The following is a 19,013-nucleotide window of genomic DNA, read 5'->3' as shown; positions in this document are numbered from 1 at the left end:
TGGCGCCGCATCTTTTCAAAGTGCAACGAGTTGTGCCGCGCCTCCGCCAGGTGGCGCCACGGGTCCCGCGACCGAGAGAAGACGCAGTGAAACATCCCCCTCGCGAGGGGCACGATCAAATGCAGAGCATTTCCGGGGGCGCACGACGTTAAGTAGTTTGCGTTACGTTAATGTTGTTGCACTTGTGGCAACTGCTGACGAGAGAGCGCCCGTCAGCAGTAATTTGAATGAGTCAACGATATCAGGCGCGTTCGTAGCCTCCCATTCTGTGTCGGCTTGTTACCAAAAAAAAAGTCGGCTTTGTGGCACAGTGGGTAGAGCCCCATGTACATTGCGTTCCGCCCGCAGGGTCGAGGGATCGAAACCGGGCGCCGGATAGTATTTTTTTATGTAGTAGGGAGGGGACGGTGCGCACTACGGACGTCAACGTGGGTGACATCGTGAGTTACTGAAATGCTCTGCATTTAAAACAACCAAGCGAGCAGTAACAAAATGCGCGCCGATTCCGCACGCGGAATCGGTGCCCATGGGCAGGTCGCTATCTATAAAGCCGGTCGTGCGTACGACTGCTCCCCTTCGGCTACCATATTCCACTCTTAAAGGCGACGCTCAATAGTCCTTGAAGTTTTTAAAGAAGCTAGTCTTTCTTGGCCTACTTAAACGCCGAAAATTTGGCCGTACGGCAGCGCTGGCATCCAGGCACCCGGCCTGGAGCAGTGGAACGCGGTAAAATTAAATTGACTTGAGCAAACATTTAGCGTGTTTACTTTGGGAGGAGCGCGACGCAAGAGGAAGAACATGAAAGGTGAGCGGGAATGCGAAGGGAGGCATTTACTTGGCAAATGTCGACGAAGACTATAGTCTTTTGTCGACATTTGCAGCGAAAGGAGCAGATATGCGACCAACAATTTTTTTACCCGCGAAGACTGCCTTCTGTTGCCGTGTAGAAAAGTACCCAGGGTTCATAGTTACTGTATTACCACCTCAGGCACATTATGAGCTAAATATCAGGGATGCAGTGAGTATGTAATTCGAACACCTTCAGGCACACTTTTAGGCGAAAGCCATACGTCTCTATATTTCAAGCACGCACGTTGCGCGGTACAAAAAAATCCGTGGTACAATCAATAGTCCAATTTGTGGCCGGAGTGAGCGCGAGCCGAGAAAGGGAAATAACTGAACCATAGGAGGGCTCCTGGCGATAGCGAGCCGGAGGAATGAGCTACGGAAGGCGCTGTCCAGGACGCTGTTCAAGTGGCGATGTGTGCGGTTGCGAAGTTCGACACCAGAGAATTCTCCAGCTGATGAACAAAAGCTCCAACTGGGTTTCCGCCTTCCCATTCTTAGAAAGTTCTAGACATCTCCTGCAATTCTTGACTCCAAATATATTGGTAAAACACAGTGAATAATTTTGCGCTTGAGTGAAACGTTCATAGTCAGGTTAAATTTCGAGCGGAGTTCCAATCTATTCTGCCACATTTCCCAATTTATAAACACATGACACCATGTCTTCGATACAACTCATTAGTGCTGCAACGTTTGGAGCGTATGAAGCGACTGGAAACGAACGTGTCGAAACTAGCAGCGGAAAGCCGGTTGTGCTCTCCTAATTGAGTGAAACGCTCCAGTTTTTATTAATTCGAATGAAACTTTCGACCCACGCACTCCTGCTTCCGGCAGTGCCGCAGCGAGCAGCTCAGCCTCGTCAGCGGAGGAACTGTAGTTAATTATTTTACGCACGCTGTGCGCTCCTCCTGTTCCGCACCCACTATGCAATGTTAAACGTTGAAATACCCCTGACTATTTCGTTTGCTGCTGCTGAATCAGAATCGCGACTTTGTCGCAACATGCCTCGATGACCTTTCAGTTAGTGAGTCTGTTACAAAGAAATGCTGCGTGGGATCGCATGCCTTAATTCTCTGTGACGTTTTAACAGGACACCCGGCGGATATTCACTTGTTTATTTTTTTAGTCTCCAGTACGAAACATTTCAGTGGGGAGGTGGGAAAGGCAGAGAATTCGAGCAACTGTGTTTTTTTTTTGTTGTTGTTGTGGGGTTTAACGCGCCGACGCAACCCAGGCGATGAGGCGCGCTGTAGTGTAGGGCTCCGGATTAATTTTGACCCCCTAGGGACCTTTAACGTGCGCCGAAACCTCGTACACACGGGTGTTTTTGCTTTTCACCTCCATCAGAAAAACGGCCGCCGCGGCCGGGAATCGAACCCGCCGCCTCGTGTTTAGCAGCGCACGAGCAATTGTGTAATCTCATCTCCCGCATAATCACTCCTGAGCCTAACCACGTAAAGGGGCCTAACCACGTAAGTATTCTTTTTTCCCTACTCATTGGTGGGAGAAATATTTGTCTGCTTACGCTGATCGCTGTCTCCGGAGCGCATTTTAGTTCTCAGGGTGCCCTCACCTTTAGGTGTTATATACAAGGAGGAAACAAGTTGAACGTAAGGCAAGAGGTGTAAGCTAGCTAAAGCAAAGCCTGATATCCTAGACACGGGAAAATGGAACATGGCGTAATGTCAGAGGCAACCTAGCGAACAATTTCATTATGTTTTTTAAAGATACGTACATTAGAACGAGCTTCCGAGCATTCAACAGAAATTTGGCTTTCCCGAAAGTTTCAAAAAGTTTGTTGACGCGACTTTGAACCGAAACTTATACAGCTTCGCTGCAAAAATCTTTTTTTTTTTTTGCGTAGCAGACTTTACGATGATGGCTAGGTAATTCCGCGCCATATATCTATGAGGCGAGATGTTTACACCTAATTGCTTTTTTTCTTTTTGGAGGGTCGGAAGTGGGTGGGAGGATTTAACACAGGTGTCCTGTAATAAGTGCCATAAATATCCAATCTGTGCTTGCTTGGCTCCATCATGCGACCTCCAATTTTATTCCTTGAAGTTATAATAATATCAAGCTACTACTTCAGTTTGGGCGTTAAATATGGCAATATTCATGGAACTCAGAAAAAAAGGTGAAAAGTTCCTATGAGCAGGATGTGGACCGGTATGTCCAGTGTTAGGGCCCTAGGCGTTCGATTCGCATACTTGGCGCATCGATAGAGGGTGCCCTTTATTTTGCTTCTGAACTACACCCTATTTGGTACTGGTGCTGCCGTTAATTTTATTCTAGGACCTGGAATGCTTTCTGGTCCGGTAAAGTATACCATCGGCGGATCCTAAGAGTGGCTACACCGGGCAGGCACAACGATGCCAGCAACGTTGCCTGGGACACGAGAAGCATACCCCGCCAGAAAATGATTTGGCTACACTGGTGTAATATTTGTTCAAGGAAATCCCGAAGTACCCACCAAACAAACACTTGGCCTCCTGTTCCCAGCAGTTGTGGAGTGCCCGTTTGAGGCGACAGAAAGGGGATGCATGCAGCAGAGGGTGCTAAACATACTTGGGAGCAGGAAGGACGCCACTGTAACTTGAATATTGTCATATTTAACGCCCAAACTGCAGTAGTAGCTTGATATTACTATAACTTCAAGGAATAAAATTGGAGGGCACAGGGAGGAGCCAAGCAAGCACAGATTGGGTATTTATGGCACTTATTACAGGACACATGTGTTAAATCCTCCCACCCACTTCCAACCCCCCATAAGAAGAAAGCAATTAGGTGTAAACATCTTGCCTCATAGATATATTGCGCGGAATGCCCTAGCCATCATCGTCAAGTCTGCTACGCAAAAAAAAAAAATGGAATTTTTGCAGCGAAGCTGTGTAAGTTTCGGTTCAAAGTCGCGTCAACGAAACTTTTTGAAACTTTCGGGAAAGCCAAATTTCTGTTGAATGCTCTGAAGCTCGTTCTAATGTAGGTATCTTTAGAAAAACAACAAAATTGGCCTCCAGGACGCCTCTGATATTACGCCATATCTCATTTACTTTTCATAGCTAGTTCACGCTAAAGTTGTGAGCGTTAAAGAATTTCCGTCTCCCGTCAATAACCGGTCATCTACTCAGGCAGTATCTTGCGGAACGACACTAGCGAGGATTGCTGTACTGTATGGGAGCAGTCTGCCTTGATTTTACCCAACCGGCCAAACCGCTACCGCTCACTGACTAACCAGAGTCATTATTAAGAATTATAAGTGACTCTGGCTAGTCAGTGAGCGGAAACGGTTCGGCCGGTTGGGTAAAATCAACTGTGACTGCTCCCATCGCCGCCATTATGCGACACTAATTAGACCGTTGCCGGCGGTATCGTTACCGAAAATGGTTGTAACTCTCGTTTTATCGACACGATCCCGAAACAGGGACAATTGGCCGCTATGAAGACCCTGACATTACGCCGATTTCATTTACTTTTCATCATTACGTAGTACACAGTGAAGTTGTCAATATTGTGTAATTCTCGTCTGCTGTCAATACATTGACTTCTGCGGGAAGGAAACGACCAGCTAACATGTCCGCTAGCGTAAAACCCTAGTTCTTCCAAGTTTATTTCCGGTAGTTTGCTGGAAACCATCCTCAATCGCAAATTACGAACAAACGGGTTTTGAATCATGCACTCCTTGGACTGCGCCCAACTACGTTGATCATCTTTCCTGACAAAGTAGAAGGCACCGAATTTTAAAGCGAAAGCTTTCTTAGGGGACCGATGGCGTTCTGTCAAGGAACTAAGGCATTTCCTCATAGACCGTTTCGTCGACCGGAAAGCTCTGATAATATCTTGTCTAACTCATAAGACTGCGTGCCTGATTCGGCAGGCTCCAAGTTGTTCGCTCCCCTCCCATCACAAGCTTCACCGCATCTATCGGCGCCCTCGCCATCCATCCTCTCCAACATGTTCTTCCTAACCATCCATCCCTCATTCTTATTCGAACTGCACCCCGCCATCCCTTCCCCCATCCCTCGCCTCCATCGCTTCCTGGGAGAGCTCTGGCAGGCTCCCGCCGCCGACAATGCATGCATCCAGGCTGCCCAGAAAATTCTCTATGAACATGTGCACCGGATCCGCACGGGCATATATATTCATAATAACAACATGGACACTGTGAATTGAAGACTGCAATTAGAACCTGCACTCAGGTCCTGCGGAAAACAAATTTTTTTTTCTCTGTACATGTCTAGACACACGGCGCGTACGTGTGAAACCGTGCCTTCCATTGTGTCAAAATGGTTTCTCCAAAATCGCGAAAAGGGAGCGGTTCTACATAAGGCAACACACGCAACGATCATGAAAGAGGAGTGCAATGGTATACCTTGACAAACCACGTATCAGTATACATTTCGATCGCTCGTAGATACGTTTATACTCAGTGCGCGAAAAATGAGTTCATTCTTCGTTTGCGATTTGGGGTTTCGAAGGTTTGGCGATCGATTGGAAGGTCTTTCCTTGGATTGGACGAAGCTTTCGTCCTTCTCTCCACTTTATTTAAAAATCGATGGTAAAGTTTCTTTGAGTGAGAAGAGCACTTGTGCAGAGCAGATAACACACGAAGGAGTTACCATTGTTGACAAGAAAAACTCCCACCTCCCCTCGCGGGAACCCCTGTGTAGATGCGATGCATAGGGGGTTCACGGCACGTTTCCATTGAAGGCAGCGTAGGACAGCGGAGGAACGGCGCTGGAACAATGGAGCGGAGCGGCGCAGGCACCGCGTTTTATAGCGCGCATAACGGTGAGGGGACGCGCCGGCGCCAGTGCGCCTGCCGCGGCTATGATGCAACATAATCCAACACAATCCACTTTAATCCAATCCAATCCAAATCCAACCCAATCCAATCCAATCCAATCCAATGCCCTTCGCGAGAGAGTGTTCGCTATCGTAGAGGAGAGGGAGTGAGCGGCGGAGAGCGCAGCTGGCGCGGCGAGGAGAATGGGGGAGGGGCGGACGCCGTCAACGCCGGATGGATGCAGGGACAAGGCGAGTGAATGAGATGCTTTCGCATCTAAAAAAAAAAGAAGCTCACCTGCTATAGGCAATGCCCAAGGCTTTTGTCGCGACGTTATACTGCGCATTATAAAATTTCATTGTTGTCATTTGTCCGTAGTTTTGTTAGTTGTGCCGGTTTAACTCTTTGTAGAAATTGAGATGAATTTCACCGGGGCATCAAAACAGGCGACAAACACTTACGTCCCACCTATCGTCTGATTTTGATTGCGTGTTAGTCTTGTTAACTATTCAACACTTAAAAAGTTTGCCATAACTTTTCTGAATGAAAATAACACACTTTCGAAGGTACAGCATGGTTTCATAAATGTTTTATGCAAAATTACAGCTAATCTCCGTTGTTTTTAGTTTTGCAACGTCTGCACAAATGAGGTTAATTTCATAACCTCTTTTCTCTTTGACAAAAGCATTTGACGTAATTTTCTATTACAAACTACTTCAGGAACTGAGATCCGTTAGCCTGCTCAAATTTTAAATTATTTCTTTTGTTCGTGCTTTTACGACCACGTTCAATACGTGAGCTTTCACAAAAAGTGTTCTAATACACTTTTGTAACTTTTTGAGTTCCTAAGGAAGCGTTCTTTGGCCTTTATTGTATCACATTACTGACAGTAGCGATAACATTCCCGGACCAATTCAGTCAGATCAGAGTTTTAAGAAAAAGCTCTCAGACTCTCACTGATGTCGTTTGTAGTCCGACCAAAACGCCCCGCTTAAAATAGGGGCAACCAGAATGGGGGCAACCAGGCTGCACATGATGCAACACGGAAGTGTCTTGTTAGTTCCCCTCGCCTGGACGACCACGACTCAAGCCGGTCCCTCTGCCCCCGCCTTCAACTCGACCACGCACGCCCTAGCTCTGGCTCTGGCTCCCCCGATTCCTCGCTCTGCGGAGGTATTCACCAACAAAGCTAGGGCCAACGCAGCCCTCCCACCCCACATCACTAGAAAATGGACTCATCCAACGGCGTCTCCACCACCTTACTGTCCCCACTGCCGGACGATTGTATTCGCCACCCTCGGCCACCTAATCTGGCACTACCCCGCGTTTCTCTGTGTCGGCCTGTCCTCCACAACGCTATGCCTCCCGATGCCTCAGAAGATGACCCTCCATTTGAAGACTCATTTTTTTTACAGTCCTTGGGCTCTTCGGAGTAGAGAGTGGTCCCTCAAGATTAGTGTATAGGCCTCGTCAACCCCGGTCGTGAAAAAGCTCTTATGAGACAAATCTTCACCTTAGTCTGGCCACCGCTATATCAGGGGAATTCCTGTATGATCTTCATGGAGACACCATTTATTCAACTGGGCTACTCCTCCTCCCCCCCCCCCCTATATTACCCGCGTGGCTTTCCCTTCATTACTGCAAGGCTACAACAACTCCGACGATGATGATGATCGTGGGCGAAGTGAAGAAAAATCAAAACGCTTTCCGTGGTCACAGTCGAACCTTGGTGCACCGATTGCGACGCCCATGCGGACCCACATTCCACCACCTTTCCTGTCTGGGTTACAAAAGGTAAGAATCGCGTTACCACCATACTGATTAATTAATTTTATTAGTTAAATAATGTATTGGTTGGGCGATTTATTTATTTATGTATTGATTGATTGATTGATTGATTGATCGATTGATTGATTGGTTGATTGGTTGATTGGTTGATTGGTTGATTGATTGATTGATTGATTGATTGATTGATTGATTGATTGATTGATTGATTGATTGATTGATTGATTGATTGATTGATTGATTGATTGATTGTGGGTTTTAACCCACCGAAGCGACACCTGGGCTATGAGGCGCGCCTTAGTGGAGGGCTCCGGGTTAATTTCTACCACCTGGGGATGTTGACCCTGAGCACTAATCTCGAACAGACGGGCGTTTTCGCTTTTCGCCTCCATCAGAAAAGTAGCCACCGTGGTCGGGTTACCACCATACCATCATCATAAATAAATCTGGTGCGCTTGCTTCTGGGTTGGTTCTCTTGGTGTTGGACTTGATTATGGAAAGCTTTGCGTTCCTGATCGTTCTCGTTTCGACACAGCGATAGTGCATTTCTTGCTGGCGAGTGGGTCTTGGTTAATGAAATCACTTGTCATGATTAACAGGCTTTGCTGAGCACCAACCTTTCTAACATCTTCGTATGGTGTGAATATTGAAAATGAAGTCGCAAATGAAGCAATAACAAATGGTTTAGATGGGAGGGATAATCAAAAGAGGTATTTTAAGGTTCTCGTTTGAGTCTAAAACTCAGGCACTGGTCGAAGCGGTGGAGTACAAATAACTTGGCGTCACTTTACAACACAACTTTGGCTGGAATAAACACGTGTATAGCGTTTTTGCGTCGTCCTTTCGCAAACGTCGTTTGCTAGGGAAGAAATTTCGGCAAGCTTTTGGTACTGTTAATAAAAGCGAACTCATACAGCCGACGCTACAATATGCATCATTAGTCCGGGACCCTGATAATAAAGCAAATATCGCGCTCTTGAAATGATCCAGCGGAAGGCTGTTCCTTTTGTTTACTCTAAGTATCGAAGATTCGATTCACCGACTAACCTTCCAAAAGAACACTGCGTTTCGACGCATAAAATACGTGGTAAAATTAACAGTCACAAATACTTCTTCCTGTTGAATAATGACCAGCTGTCAATAAATCAGGAGCCGTATTTTAAGCCGCTTACGACAAGACAAACAACGACATCGGCAAACTCATTTGTTTACTCTGAATTTCGCTAGCAATAACCTTTTCCAATATTCATACTTTTCCTCGCCAAATGAACGGCTGCGACCGCCTACCGCAGTCATTAACCGGCATGGTAGAGCGTATTGATCCAATCGAATGATGACCCTTATGTACTATTTGTTCATATGTACTATTCATGTATTGCCATTTATGGACTGCTTATTTTTAGTGCTTAATACATGCTCCTCCGGATGGGACTCTCAAATGGGCCTATAGCGGTCTGTAAATGAATAAATGAGTGTTGCTGCTGTCAACAGCTACTCTTATCCTGCAAGGCCCACATTACCCTTATCGAGAAATGAAGGCTGTCACTCTCTCTGAAGGAATAAAACGTACAATGTTGCTATGTTCGCTAAAGCCGACAAAGTAAAGCAAAAGACAGATGTTGACAATGAATTCGGAGCTTAAAGGACACCATAGGGACATGAAACTGTCACACATACTCACGTACAACCGCGCTGTGAAGTCAGACGTCGTCATTTCGCTGTACACAGCCCTAAAATCCATCTTTCGGCTCTTGTAGCCGGTTGTTTCATACCAAGTTTAAAATTTTAGAGACCCCTACTTGTTTCACTGGATTATATATTTTCAGCAAATTTCACCAGCCCGGTTGACGAGAAATAACGATGAGCTCGTGACCTCACTTCATAAATCATTTTTTCAGAATTGGGCTAGACCAACATGGGCACAAGTGGCCTTAAAAATCTTCTACTGCCTAAAGTTCAGCTTGGATGACTTAAACAGCTTTTTCCACCTATAGTCCATTATCTTAGTCTACTGACATTTTTCTTACATGTCTAAAGAAGACATTAACTTTATTTATTTCAATTTCCGGGCAATCAAGGGCAAACTGGGTCATTTATTCGAGTTTTTCGGAAGCCGTTTTCAGACTGCACTGCTACTGCTAGTTGGAAAGTAAGATTTTGATTGATCGATTGTAGGATTTTAACGCGCCGACGCAGCGCAGGCGATGAGGCGCGCCGTAGTGGAGGTCTCCGGATTAATTTTGACCACGTGGGGATCTTTAACGTGCGCCGAAATCTCGTACACACGGGCATTTTTGCTTTTCGCCTCCATTAGAGGCGAAAGTTGGAAAGTTAGTAGGAACCCTGAAGTGAGCTTGCCTGTCTTACTTGTGGCTGAGGTGTGCAGCTCATTGTTGCGGAATGGGTGTCCCCATTCCATTCCAATTCCATTCCGGGGAATTACAAGTTGCCTAAATTCCATTCCTTTAAATTCCTCGGAATGCCGGAACATCGCCCATTCCCACTCCGGGAATGGCCGGGCAGTTCAATTCCATTCCTCTAATTCCTCAACGTTTTATTGGGTGATTATCAAGTTACCAATGAACCCACCATTAGCTGATGTCATTACACGCATCAAGAACTGCTAAAATAAGCAAAACACGTAACCAAGGTCGACGGATAGTGGCTTTGTGGCATATCTCGTCCAGTGTAATCACCCTACTAATTCCCATAGGGACCGTTCTCCAGGCAGTTATTATAGTATTTGCATGGTCAGCAGGTTTCTAGGAGTTGTGATGCTTTAATATTGTTTAAGTGTGAATGTGTTAATGCTAACGTGACGACATGTTCTATTTTTGTGCTGACAAAAGTATGGTTGAAGAAGACATTATATTCCTTAAGCAGTAAACACGCGTATGGAGTAGTCGTGAGCATGGTTAGAACTGTAATTTTGTTAACGACGATGGGTGTCTCGATGAGAACCAATGCGCAGGGAGAATTCTTTTTTCTCTCGTTAGTGTACACTGGGATAGTGCATTGGTTCGTATACTAATCTGCGTCTTGTTTTTTTTTCTTTTAGAAATTGGGAGATTGTTCACACTTTAGCACCATGCAACCTTTGGCTCTAGCTAACTGAAGGAGGACTTAGACAATGGGTTGCAGCCTTGGACTCAGCAAAACTGAGTCCAAGGCCTGAGTAACTAATTGTACAACTGAGGCCTGTATAACTAATTTGAGAAGTTGCATGCAGTGGAGTAGCAATGAAGGTTCCCCCAAGTGTCCTCTGGTCTGGGCGATCAAACGAAAGAAAAGATGTAAAGAAAAATGGTAACGATAATAATAGAAGGACACGTTCGGCAGCCGGTTAGTCTAGTGTTGTGGAAATCCCTACGCCAGAAAAAAGTGCGTAGGTGTCCTCGTTGATATTGACACGGTCTTGATGGATGAAATGGGTTTATTTACAGTGATGTGGTCCGGGAAGAGCCAAGCGAACAGATCGGGAAGCGGCCGGCACAGTCACCACCTCAACCTCCTCTTCTACCAAACCACAGTGGGCTTGGTCAATCCCTTTCCATTAGAAACCCCGGAGACAATATCCTTACGTAGAAACTGCGCTGTAACAATATATTGTGGGGTTTAACGCGCCGACGCAACGCAGGGAATGAGGCGCGCCGTAGTGGAGGGCTCCGGATTAATTTTGACCACCTTAGGCCGAAATCTCGTACACACGGGCGTTTTTGCTTTTCGCCTCCATCAGGAAAGCGGCCGCCGCGGCCGGTAATCGAACCGCAACCTCGTGCTCAGCGGCGCAATTAGGTCTCCTCGTGAATTTTATATGCTGCAATAAAGGTCTCAAGCTACGAAAAAGTTTATTTTGGTTTCATTCATCAAAATTACGTAACAAAATGGTGTGAGCCAAATGGGCGCTTCGCCGTTCAGTTCTGAAAACACGAAGTGTAAATGACGGCTGCTTCAACGATCAGTTCTAAAAACAAAAAAAAGTAAACTAATACAGTTGCCTTCTGCCTGTATGTTGCGCTTGACAAACGAGCTGCTTAAAAGAGGTGTTTCAGAGCCGGTTTCGCTTCGCTGTCTGTCATTAAAAGAGATGCCGTGGAAAACACGCGTTCCACGTCAGCTGACGTCACATTTACAACGGAAACTTCCCTTGCGAGTCGGGAAAGCAAGGGAAAGTGGCTAGCGTTCGCTTTCCGTTAGGTCGGAACCGTTTAGGAACAAAGCTTGCAGCTTGCAGGCGCAGGCGTGACCGCAGTTCCTATCACATGGGCTCTACTGTTTCGGGTGGATTCTCGAACCAATATTTTAGGCCTTCGTAGACGCTGCTTCGGGCAAAGGCGTCCGAGTGTCTACACAGGAGGGCCAGTATTGCAAAACGTCCTGGTGGAGGAGGGCGGAGAGTTAAGGGAGATGGGGCGTAAGCTGATATGCGGAATTTAGCAGTGTACACAAGCACCGCGCCAGCGTTCCGGTGACGGTCGGAGGTGGGATGCGATCACCGACGGTTCCGGACGCAAAAAACAAAAGTGAAGCGTGGGGAGATAACTCGCAGGCGGGGCGAAGGCGCCGCTAAGTTAAAAAATTGTTGTTGGGAGAGATAGGGGGTGATGCCACCGCGGTAGTTCCCCACGACGGATACCAAAAGCCGCGTTTATTAGGCGGAGAATCGCGACGAACTTCGTAGCAGCGCTGTATTTAAGGATATAATTTAAGTAGAATCGCTGCTTATAAATATACCATGCTTGTGATCAGCCAATAGATTTTAGCTGTAATGAGTTATTGTTAAATTCAAGGCTCCGGCTTACTAATGTTTGAACTTGGGCTGGTGGGATCTTTTGCGGATTTTTGCATATTTTTACAAACAACAGGGCGTGGAAGGCAAAGTGCGCTTTATTTTGGAAAAATACATGTAATTCCATTCCCATTCCATTCCGGACAAAAGGAGCTTAATTCCATTCCCATTCCATTCCTTCAAGTATTGCAGCCATTCCATTCCCATCCCATTCCGGGGTCGCGAAAATGTGGAATGATTCCGGATTCATTCCAATTCCGGAGTGGTAACTCCGCAACACTGGTGCAGCTTAAGTCACGCAATCCATTATTTGCCTTATGCTATTTGTAATGGGTGCCCACAAGCACGACACGCCTCCTGCAGACATTGCGACCGCAATGACTGCCTTACAATGTGGTGAGGGCAAGGCTGTCCAGCTTTCACAATCTTTAGGTTCATCCATTTCATGACTGATAGCGTTTTGCTCATTCACGCACTGGTTGCGCAGGTCAAGCATGCAGAAATGTGCTGAATTCAGGCCCTTAAATTTGCCATCGCGTCGTCATGTTCGAGTTCAGCAAATCGGCGCGGAGAGTGGTGCCTGGAGAAAAAGTGGCATCTAACGCATTTTTGTTTTCAAATCATGCGTGTAAATCGGCGGACAAAATTCAAAACATGGCCTCCGCATTATAGACGTCAATCTAGCATCATAATTAAAGACTGTTTGAAACTCACCTCAAGGTTATTTGAAAAGACAATGCTTACCTGACGTTCTTGTGAAATGTAGTTCGAAAAAACCCGCAGTAATGAATGCGAATTTAAAGCCACTCCAGGGTACAAAACGCCGTATAAAACGGCAGTTGATAGTAGCCACCCAGATGTCTGGCAGTGGCATCAACTTATGCTCTAACCTCCATGTTTAACACTAAGATACCACTAAGGTTAAATTCTCGCCACCTGTAACAATTTCGCAACTTCATTTCGTTAAAACGTACGATGTGCTTAGAACTGAGCAAAGCAAAGCTCGATTAACCTAACAGGCTCTGGCAAGGAGCCAATGATTGCCAAGCATTGTGCGAGTATTTTAATGAATAATTTGTCCACCAATTTACTCTTCTACGTATCGTCCTTGCATAACCCGTAGATCAAACCGAGTGCCCAAGCACAATGTCTATGACTCAGATCTACTATCACGCAATTTCTAACCTCAAACGATCCACAAGCCTCGATATGATAATGCTGAACTATTAGGCCTCTTTTATATAAAGTAAGAGCTCTGCTGACTCTACAGTTATTACAGTCTTTCCTTATTAAAAAAAAGGTGTATTAGGTGCTGTATTTCGAAGCGCAACTTTTAACTACCGCTGACTATTGCCCCAGTATTTGCGATCCTTGTTGGCAATTTAATTTGGACACATAATAGGACACAAAGTCATGGCTAAATATGTGGTGACTTACTTTTTATACTGGTCAACAAGGATGCCAAACTTGTTTTTCACCTAAGAGTCAGCTATTGGAGTTAACATTCGCCGTCTTTATCAACTTGAAGGATACCCTTACGGTCCGCGAAAACGTCTTTGATCTTGCCCCACAATATGACCTTCCCCTTTCGATGCCTTCCTTTGGAACTCCTCCTTGTATGCGAGAAATGCGCTGTTTAGAACACTTCCTAAATTGTCAGATATAGTACTGCTGCTAGTATCCGTCTCTCACCTGTGTAACTTCAGGAGTTCTCCAAGGTGCCAGCCTATCACCACCACTGTTCCTCATCTGTATAAATGTCCTCATCCACATAGATGAATTGTCCACGAGGTAACACAAAAGACCACTAGGACTGTGATAACTGCGCCATTTTTAACCGTTAACGTTACCCTTGATATCGATTGACGGTATTTCACCACGCTTTGATGAACCATTGATGCCGATAATTCTACAACGTATGAACTCATAGAACCTCGTGAAAATTTATTACGCCACTCGTGTAATTTAACTCGTTTAACATAAGAACAAAAAGTGAAAGGTAACCTACAGGTCTGCGTGCACCTGTCATCACGGTTACTACACATACCTTACATCGACTTCATCTGCTTAGGAACAGTACACAAAGCGCCTTCCTAAACAGCAATTCAAATATGAAAACACTGACAAAAATAGAAAAAAAAACTATGGCACATCAAAAGTGCACGCTGTCAGTTAGGACATCGGAAGCTTGATATAAGTGACATTTCTAACGGTTATACCCTCCCAATAAATTAGAATTCACACCATTCTATCACTAATCGCTATTCCAATAAAATCGCTATCATATCGCTCCAACATTGCGCTCAATCTTATAAAAATAATCTCCGTGTAATCTTTCGCTCGTGGCTTTTCCATACTATAGCTACGCTCCCCCCCCCCCCCCCCCCCCTCCCCATACACAGATTAAACTTCCAACTGAGAACGCTGCGCTCACAATTTATTGCCTCAGCTTAGTAATGAAGACCGTTTTGTTTCCTCACGCCGTAATCACCTGTAATGCACTGGCCGATGACTGACTGACTGACAGGCGTACACCTCCTACACCCCCCCCCCCCTATAAATTCATGTAATCCTGTTTGCACAAATTTGCTTCTTGAAGACAATTATTGTCTCGTAATGACTATCTTTTTTTGTTAAATTCCGGTCTTTTTTTTTTCAAAAGGTGTAAGTAAACGAGTGTTTCCCACACGAAGCTTGCAACTTCGGAAGTGACGACATCTCGACAGATCACTACAGAACTAATCAAGGTGTTACAAACTTGTCATAAAGAAAGAACAGAGTGAGTGCTTCACTGTGTTGAAAAGACAGAGAACTGCGATGCCACTAACCTAATCAGCTATGGCGTGTCTTCGCGAGTCAGGAACGTCGCTGATAAACTAGGTACTACAGCCCCGTAACAAAAAAAAAAGCCAGGTAAGTACATAAAGTTTCCGTTGAATGCAACATGGGAGATGGAAGACGAGTTAAATAAATGGCGTGAGCACATAAAGTGCTCTAATTGGTCCCGTACGATGCAACAACAGAGACGTGTTATTACACTAACGCGTTCAAGTATGACGTGTCTTCCCGAGGCGGCGACTCAGACTGAGGGTTGTTTTTCGGGGGAAAAAAATCCAGGTGAGCATAGAGAGTTCTCCTCCTGTCGGACGCAAGGGGAAGAGAGGTGATGAGGGGGACTCACGGTGCGCGTAGAGCAGCAGTCCGGCGACGAGTCCGACCAGGAGCAGCGCGGCCGCGGCCAGGGCGAGCGCGGCCAACGTGCGCGCGGCGGCAGGGAGCGGGGAAGCGGGGACGCATCCGCTGCCGGCAGCCTGCTTCGAGGCCGCCGCCTCCATGCGGACACGTGCGCGCCTCCACACGCTCTGCGCCCCGGGACCCGGCCCGTCCGCCGCCGCCGCCGCTGGGGAGGGCGGCCCTGCCCTCCCTCCCCCCGTCCCCAGCGACCTCTGACTCCCAACGACTCCGTCCGTCTCCCTCTCTCTCCCCGGACGGCTGTCCGTTCCCCAGGGGAATCGGGAGAGGGCGCGCGACCTGTCTGAGCTCTCCCACGACTATCAAGCGGAGAAGAAACCCTCGGCCGGGAAGTTGGCTTCAGCGCTAATATGAGACGGAGGTTGATACGCGAAGCGCGTTTCCCCGGAACTTTCTCAAGTATTTTTTCCCGGCGCTGGATTTCTGCGGCCGCCTTTTTGAAGTCAAATTCAGCTCGAGGATTTTTAGAGAGGTGATGATGAATAAACTTTATTTGAGTCGAGGTGCTCATTTTTGCCCGAAAATTCCGCAACAAATCAAATCTCTCGTAATAATGCACATCATCATGTTGTATCAGTGATCTTATAAATATAAAGACCTACTTAATGCTTGAGAATGAAATGGGGAGAAGCTTTGCGCGTTCCTCTCTTCCTGTATTCCGGCAGTTTTGGAGCCACCGCAATCGAAGTCGTCTTCTGCGAGAGTATGTGGCGCGGGCGCGGTGTCCTTTTCGTAGACTTTGCAACACTATATTTTCTTCTTTTATTTTGTTCAAACGTTTTGGGCTACGATGTAAGCGTTTTTTTTTTTTTTTTTTTGTTAAGGAGCGTCTATACTCTGACTTTTTTCGGCGGACTGGCACGTCGGCTAGGGGCTGCGCCAGCGGCAATTTCTACCCCTGTACACTCCAACATGGCCGGCTCAGCGTATCTATACGTAGCCAGATGGCAGCCAGCGCACCCTCCGGCTGGCGCATGCGCAGAAGGTTTTGCGACTCCTGCACAGACTAGTAAAATTTACGGAAACGGTCGAACCTACGCTCTAGCCTGGCCATGGGCGAGCGAGCGGACGCGAGCGCTCCCAGTCTACAGTGCATGCACTTACTCAGTCCTGGACGGCTGGCGAGATGCATTCTGGGATACGGGGCCGACGTCGTCGACGCGCTGGACTTGGAGTAGAGACATGTCCCATCTCAACGCCCGTGCCGCCGAAGTGCGCCTAGCTCCGCCGAACGCTCCGGCGGCTAAATGACGCCGGTGTGTAGAGGGTCCCGCATGCGCCGACGTAGCGTGGCCATGCCGCGCGAGTGCGCGCCTACGCTACGTCGGATTATAAACGCGCCTTTACAGTTGACCGTGACGATGGCTCCACCTTAGCCCTGGAATGCCGGGGCTGGAAAGTTTTTTTTCATAGCCGTGTTGTTTCATAAAGCTGGTTTCGTGAGATATGCCATGTGGGGGTGTCAAGTATTAACCCCCTTCACTTAGCGCACAGAGGGGCTATAACGCCTCTCCTTCGACAGCGCCTCCTGCGTTCCCTACGGGAATCGGGAGGCTTCTCGGGTGCTCTGCCCTGACAGCACTCAGCGATGGATGTCACGCATGTTCGCCATTCCACTGCCTTGGCCGTTGTTCCCCATGACCGTGGGAGCGCGCGCGCACCTCACTGATCTGTGGATGCCAAGATTGTGTTCTCTACTCGTGCAGGCGGTTCGCTGTCATGGATGTTCGGTGGTGGAGGTAAAAACTTTATTTATCCAAAACGGTATAGTAAGAGGCGCCGGTTGGGAGCACCAGCACATTGCAGTCGACGGCCAGGAGCCCGTGGGCCCTACCGGCAAGTTCGGCCAGCGGTCATTGTTGGGCTAATCCGGCTGTTGTCGGATGGTCACGCGTCGTGCTTTGACGGCTAGCGCTGTTGAAGGTCTGAAGACGGGTGCCATCACCGCCAGCTCAAGCCCGCTTGCAGCGTTGCGGCCTCCGTGAGCCCCGCCTTCAACCGCAGCGCGCGGGCTATCTGCCACCCGATGCCGGGCTGTTTAAACGCTGACCGTTGATTGCCCACGTTATAAATCCACGTGCTATGAAAGTTATCGCTCCCCCCCGCAGAGACTGGAGTACGTCCGGCGAGGGGCGACCTTGTCCAGTAACTTGGCTAGCTCTAACCCGTAGTGGGAGATCTCTCTGCTGTCGGCGCTGCACGACAGTAATAAGACCTTGTAGCACAGGTTTTAGGGCGCCGCCTTTTGGCGGCCGTCTGTGGGCTGTGTCGCGTTGTCGGCGTAACCGAGAGAACGATGGCAAGACCGACGAGTGAAAGAAAAAGCGAATGATGAAAGAAAGCAAAGGAGGGAAATTGGGAGGGGAGGGTGGTTCGCCGCGGCGGCGTGAGCCAGCGCTCTCCGAAAGTGTGCGATAGGGGAGGGGAGGGGGCAGTCTGCTCTGCCCGCACAAGGCGCTTGACGGCGCGAAGCTTGGCGTTCGCTTAAGGCGGAGCAGTTCGCGGTGCCTTCCTGAGACGCACTTCACGCCGCCGACGTAGAGGATTATCATCGCTGCCGTCGAGAGAACCCACGGGTGAGTGTTGCCTCAGCGCACTGCTGCTGCACCCAAATATCGCATGAGGGACTACCGTAACCGCCAGCCAATTTTTTTGTACAAATGCTCGCCGGAGGCAAATCTAAACTTCAGCTGCGGGCCATAACAATAAATCAGGTAAGTGTCCCATTCTAAATTGTCCCAAACTGCGACTTGGCTTCTTGTGTTTGGCGGTTTCTCGGCTCTTTTTACGTCGATAATTTTACAGCAATATATAACTCTTAGAAAAGAGCCTATTTGCACGTTTATATTGGCGGAAAGGAAGAGAAACGGAAGGCCACAACCACAACAGACCCGGCCGCAAGCATGCCGTTGGCGACCAGCATACGTCGTAAGCAGTGCGCTGCTTTGGAGCGCGAGAATTAGCTGCTAACTTCTAATGCGATACGCTGCACTTCCCAGTTCTTACCTAATCTGGTGAAACAGGTAAGCACAACGGAGGTGGAGCGTGCTATAGGTCAGGTATAAAATTTCCGCTTTCATAAGGCATAAAAATGTACCGTCCATTCCCAAATGAAATTGAGAGTACGGCGAAAGATTTCTCACTTCAAAATTGCGGAAAAGTGCCCCAAAACATTCGCAAAGAGTGTATCCAACCTTCTCTGAGAGTGCGTCCAATGTATCGTCAAACTTTCAAGGACCCAAATCGCAGAAGAATAACAAACGAATGCGACGATTTTCCGTGCACTGAGTAAACGCATCTACGAACGATCTAAATGTATATACCAGTACGTGGTTTATGGGTAAAGGTATGCTGTTGTACTGTTTTTTTTTTATGATCGATGCTTATATAGTCTTATCTAGAACGTTGCTTTTTCGCGATTTTCAAGTAGCCGATTTGACACAATGGAACCCCTGTTTCTGGCACGCGCAGTGCGTTCATAGATCTTACCAGAGATTTTCGGTCGACCAACCAGTCTATGGGGGAATGCATTAGTTTTTTGACAGAGCACTAAGA

At 47.4% G+C, this 19,013-nt stretch overlaps 1 protein-coding gene across 3 annotated transcripts in view; it reads right to left on the bottom strand.

The window, feature by feature from the left end:
• LOC144158403 (agrin-like) overlaps window positions 1-19,013 on the bottom strand; it is a 289,317-nt gene that overhangs the window by 221,479 nt on the left and 48,825 nt on the right. Inside the window, exon 1 of one of the 3 annotated variants that reach the window (XM_077689276.1) lies at window positions 15,388-15,589. The exons of the other annotated variants lie outside the window; for them this stretch is intronic. Coding sequence (XP_077545402.1) covers window positions 15,388-15,541 — 154 coding nt within the window. The 5' untranslated portion in view covers window positions 15,542-15,589. Of the gene's footprint in view, window positions 1-15,387; window positions 15,590-19,013 lie in introns of those variants that run through there. 3 annotated transcript variants of the gene reach the window in all.

This window comes from Haemaphysalis longicornis, unplaced genomic scaffold, assembly GCF_048455015.1.
Source record: "Haemaphysalis longicornis isolate Haplotype H1 unplaced genomic scaffold, Haemaphysalis longicornis Haplotype H1 scaffold_10, whole genome shotgun sequence".
In the NCBI taxonomy this organism is placed as follows: domain Eukaryota; kingdom Metazoa; phylum Arthropoda; class Arachnida; order Ixodida; family Ixodidae; genus Haemaphysalis; species Haemaphysalis longicornis.
This window is presented reverse-complemented; position numbering and strand designations above follow the sequence as displayed.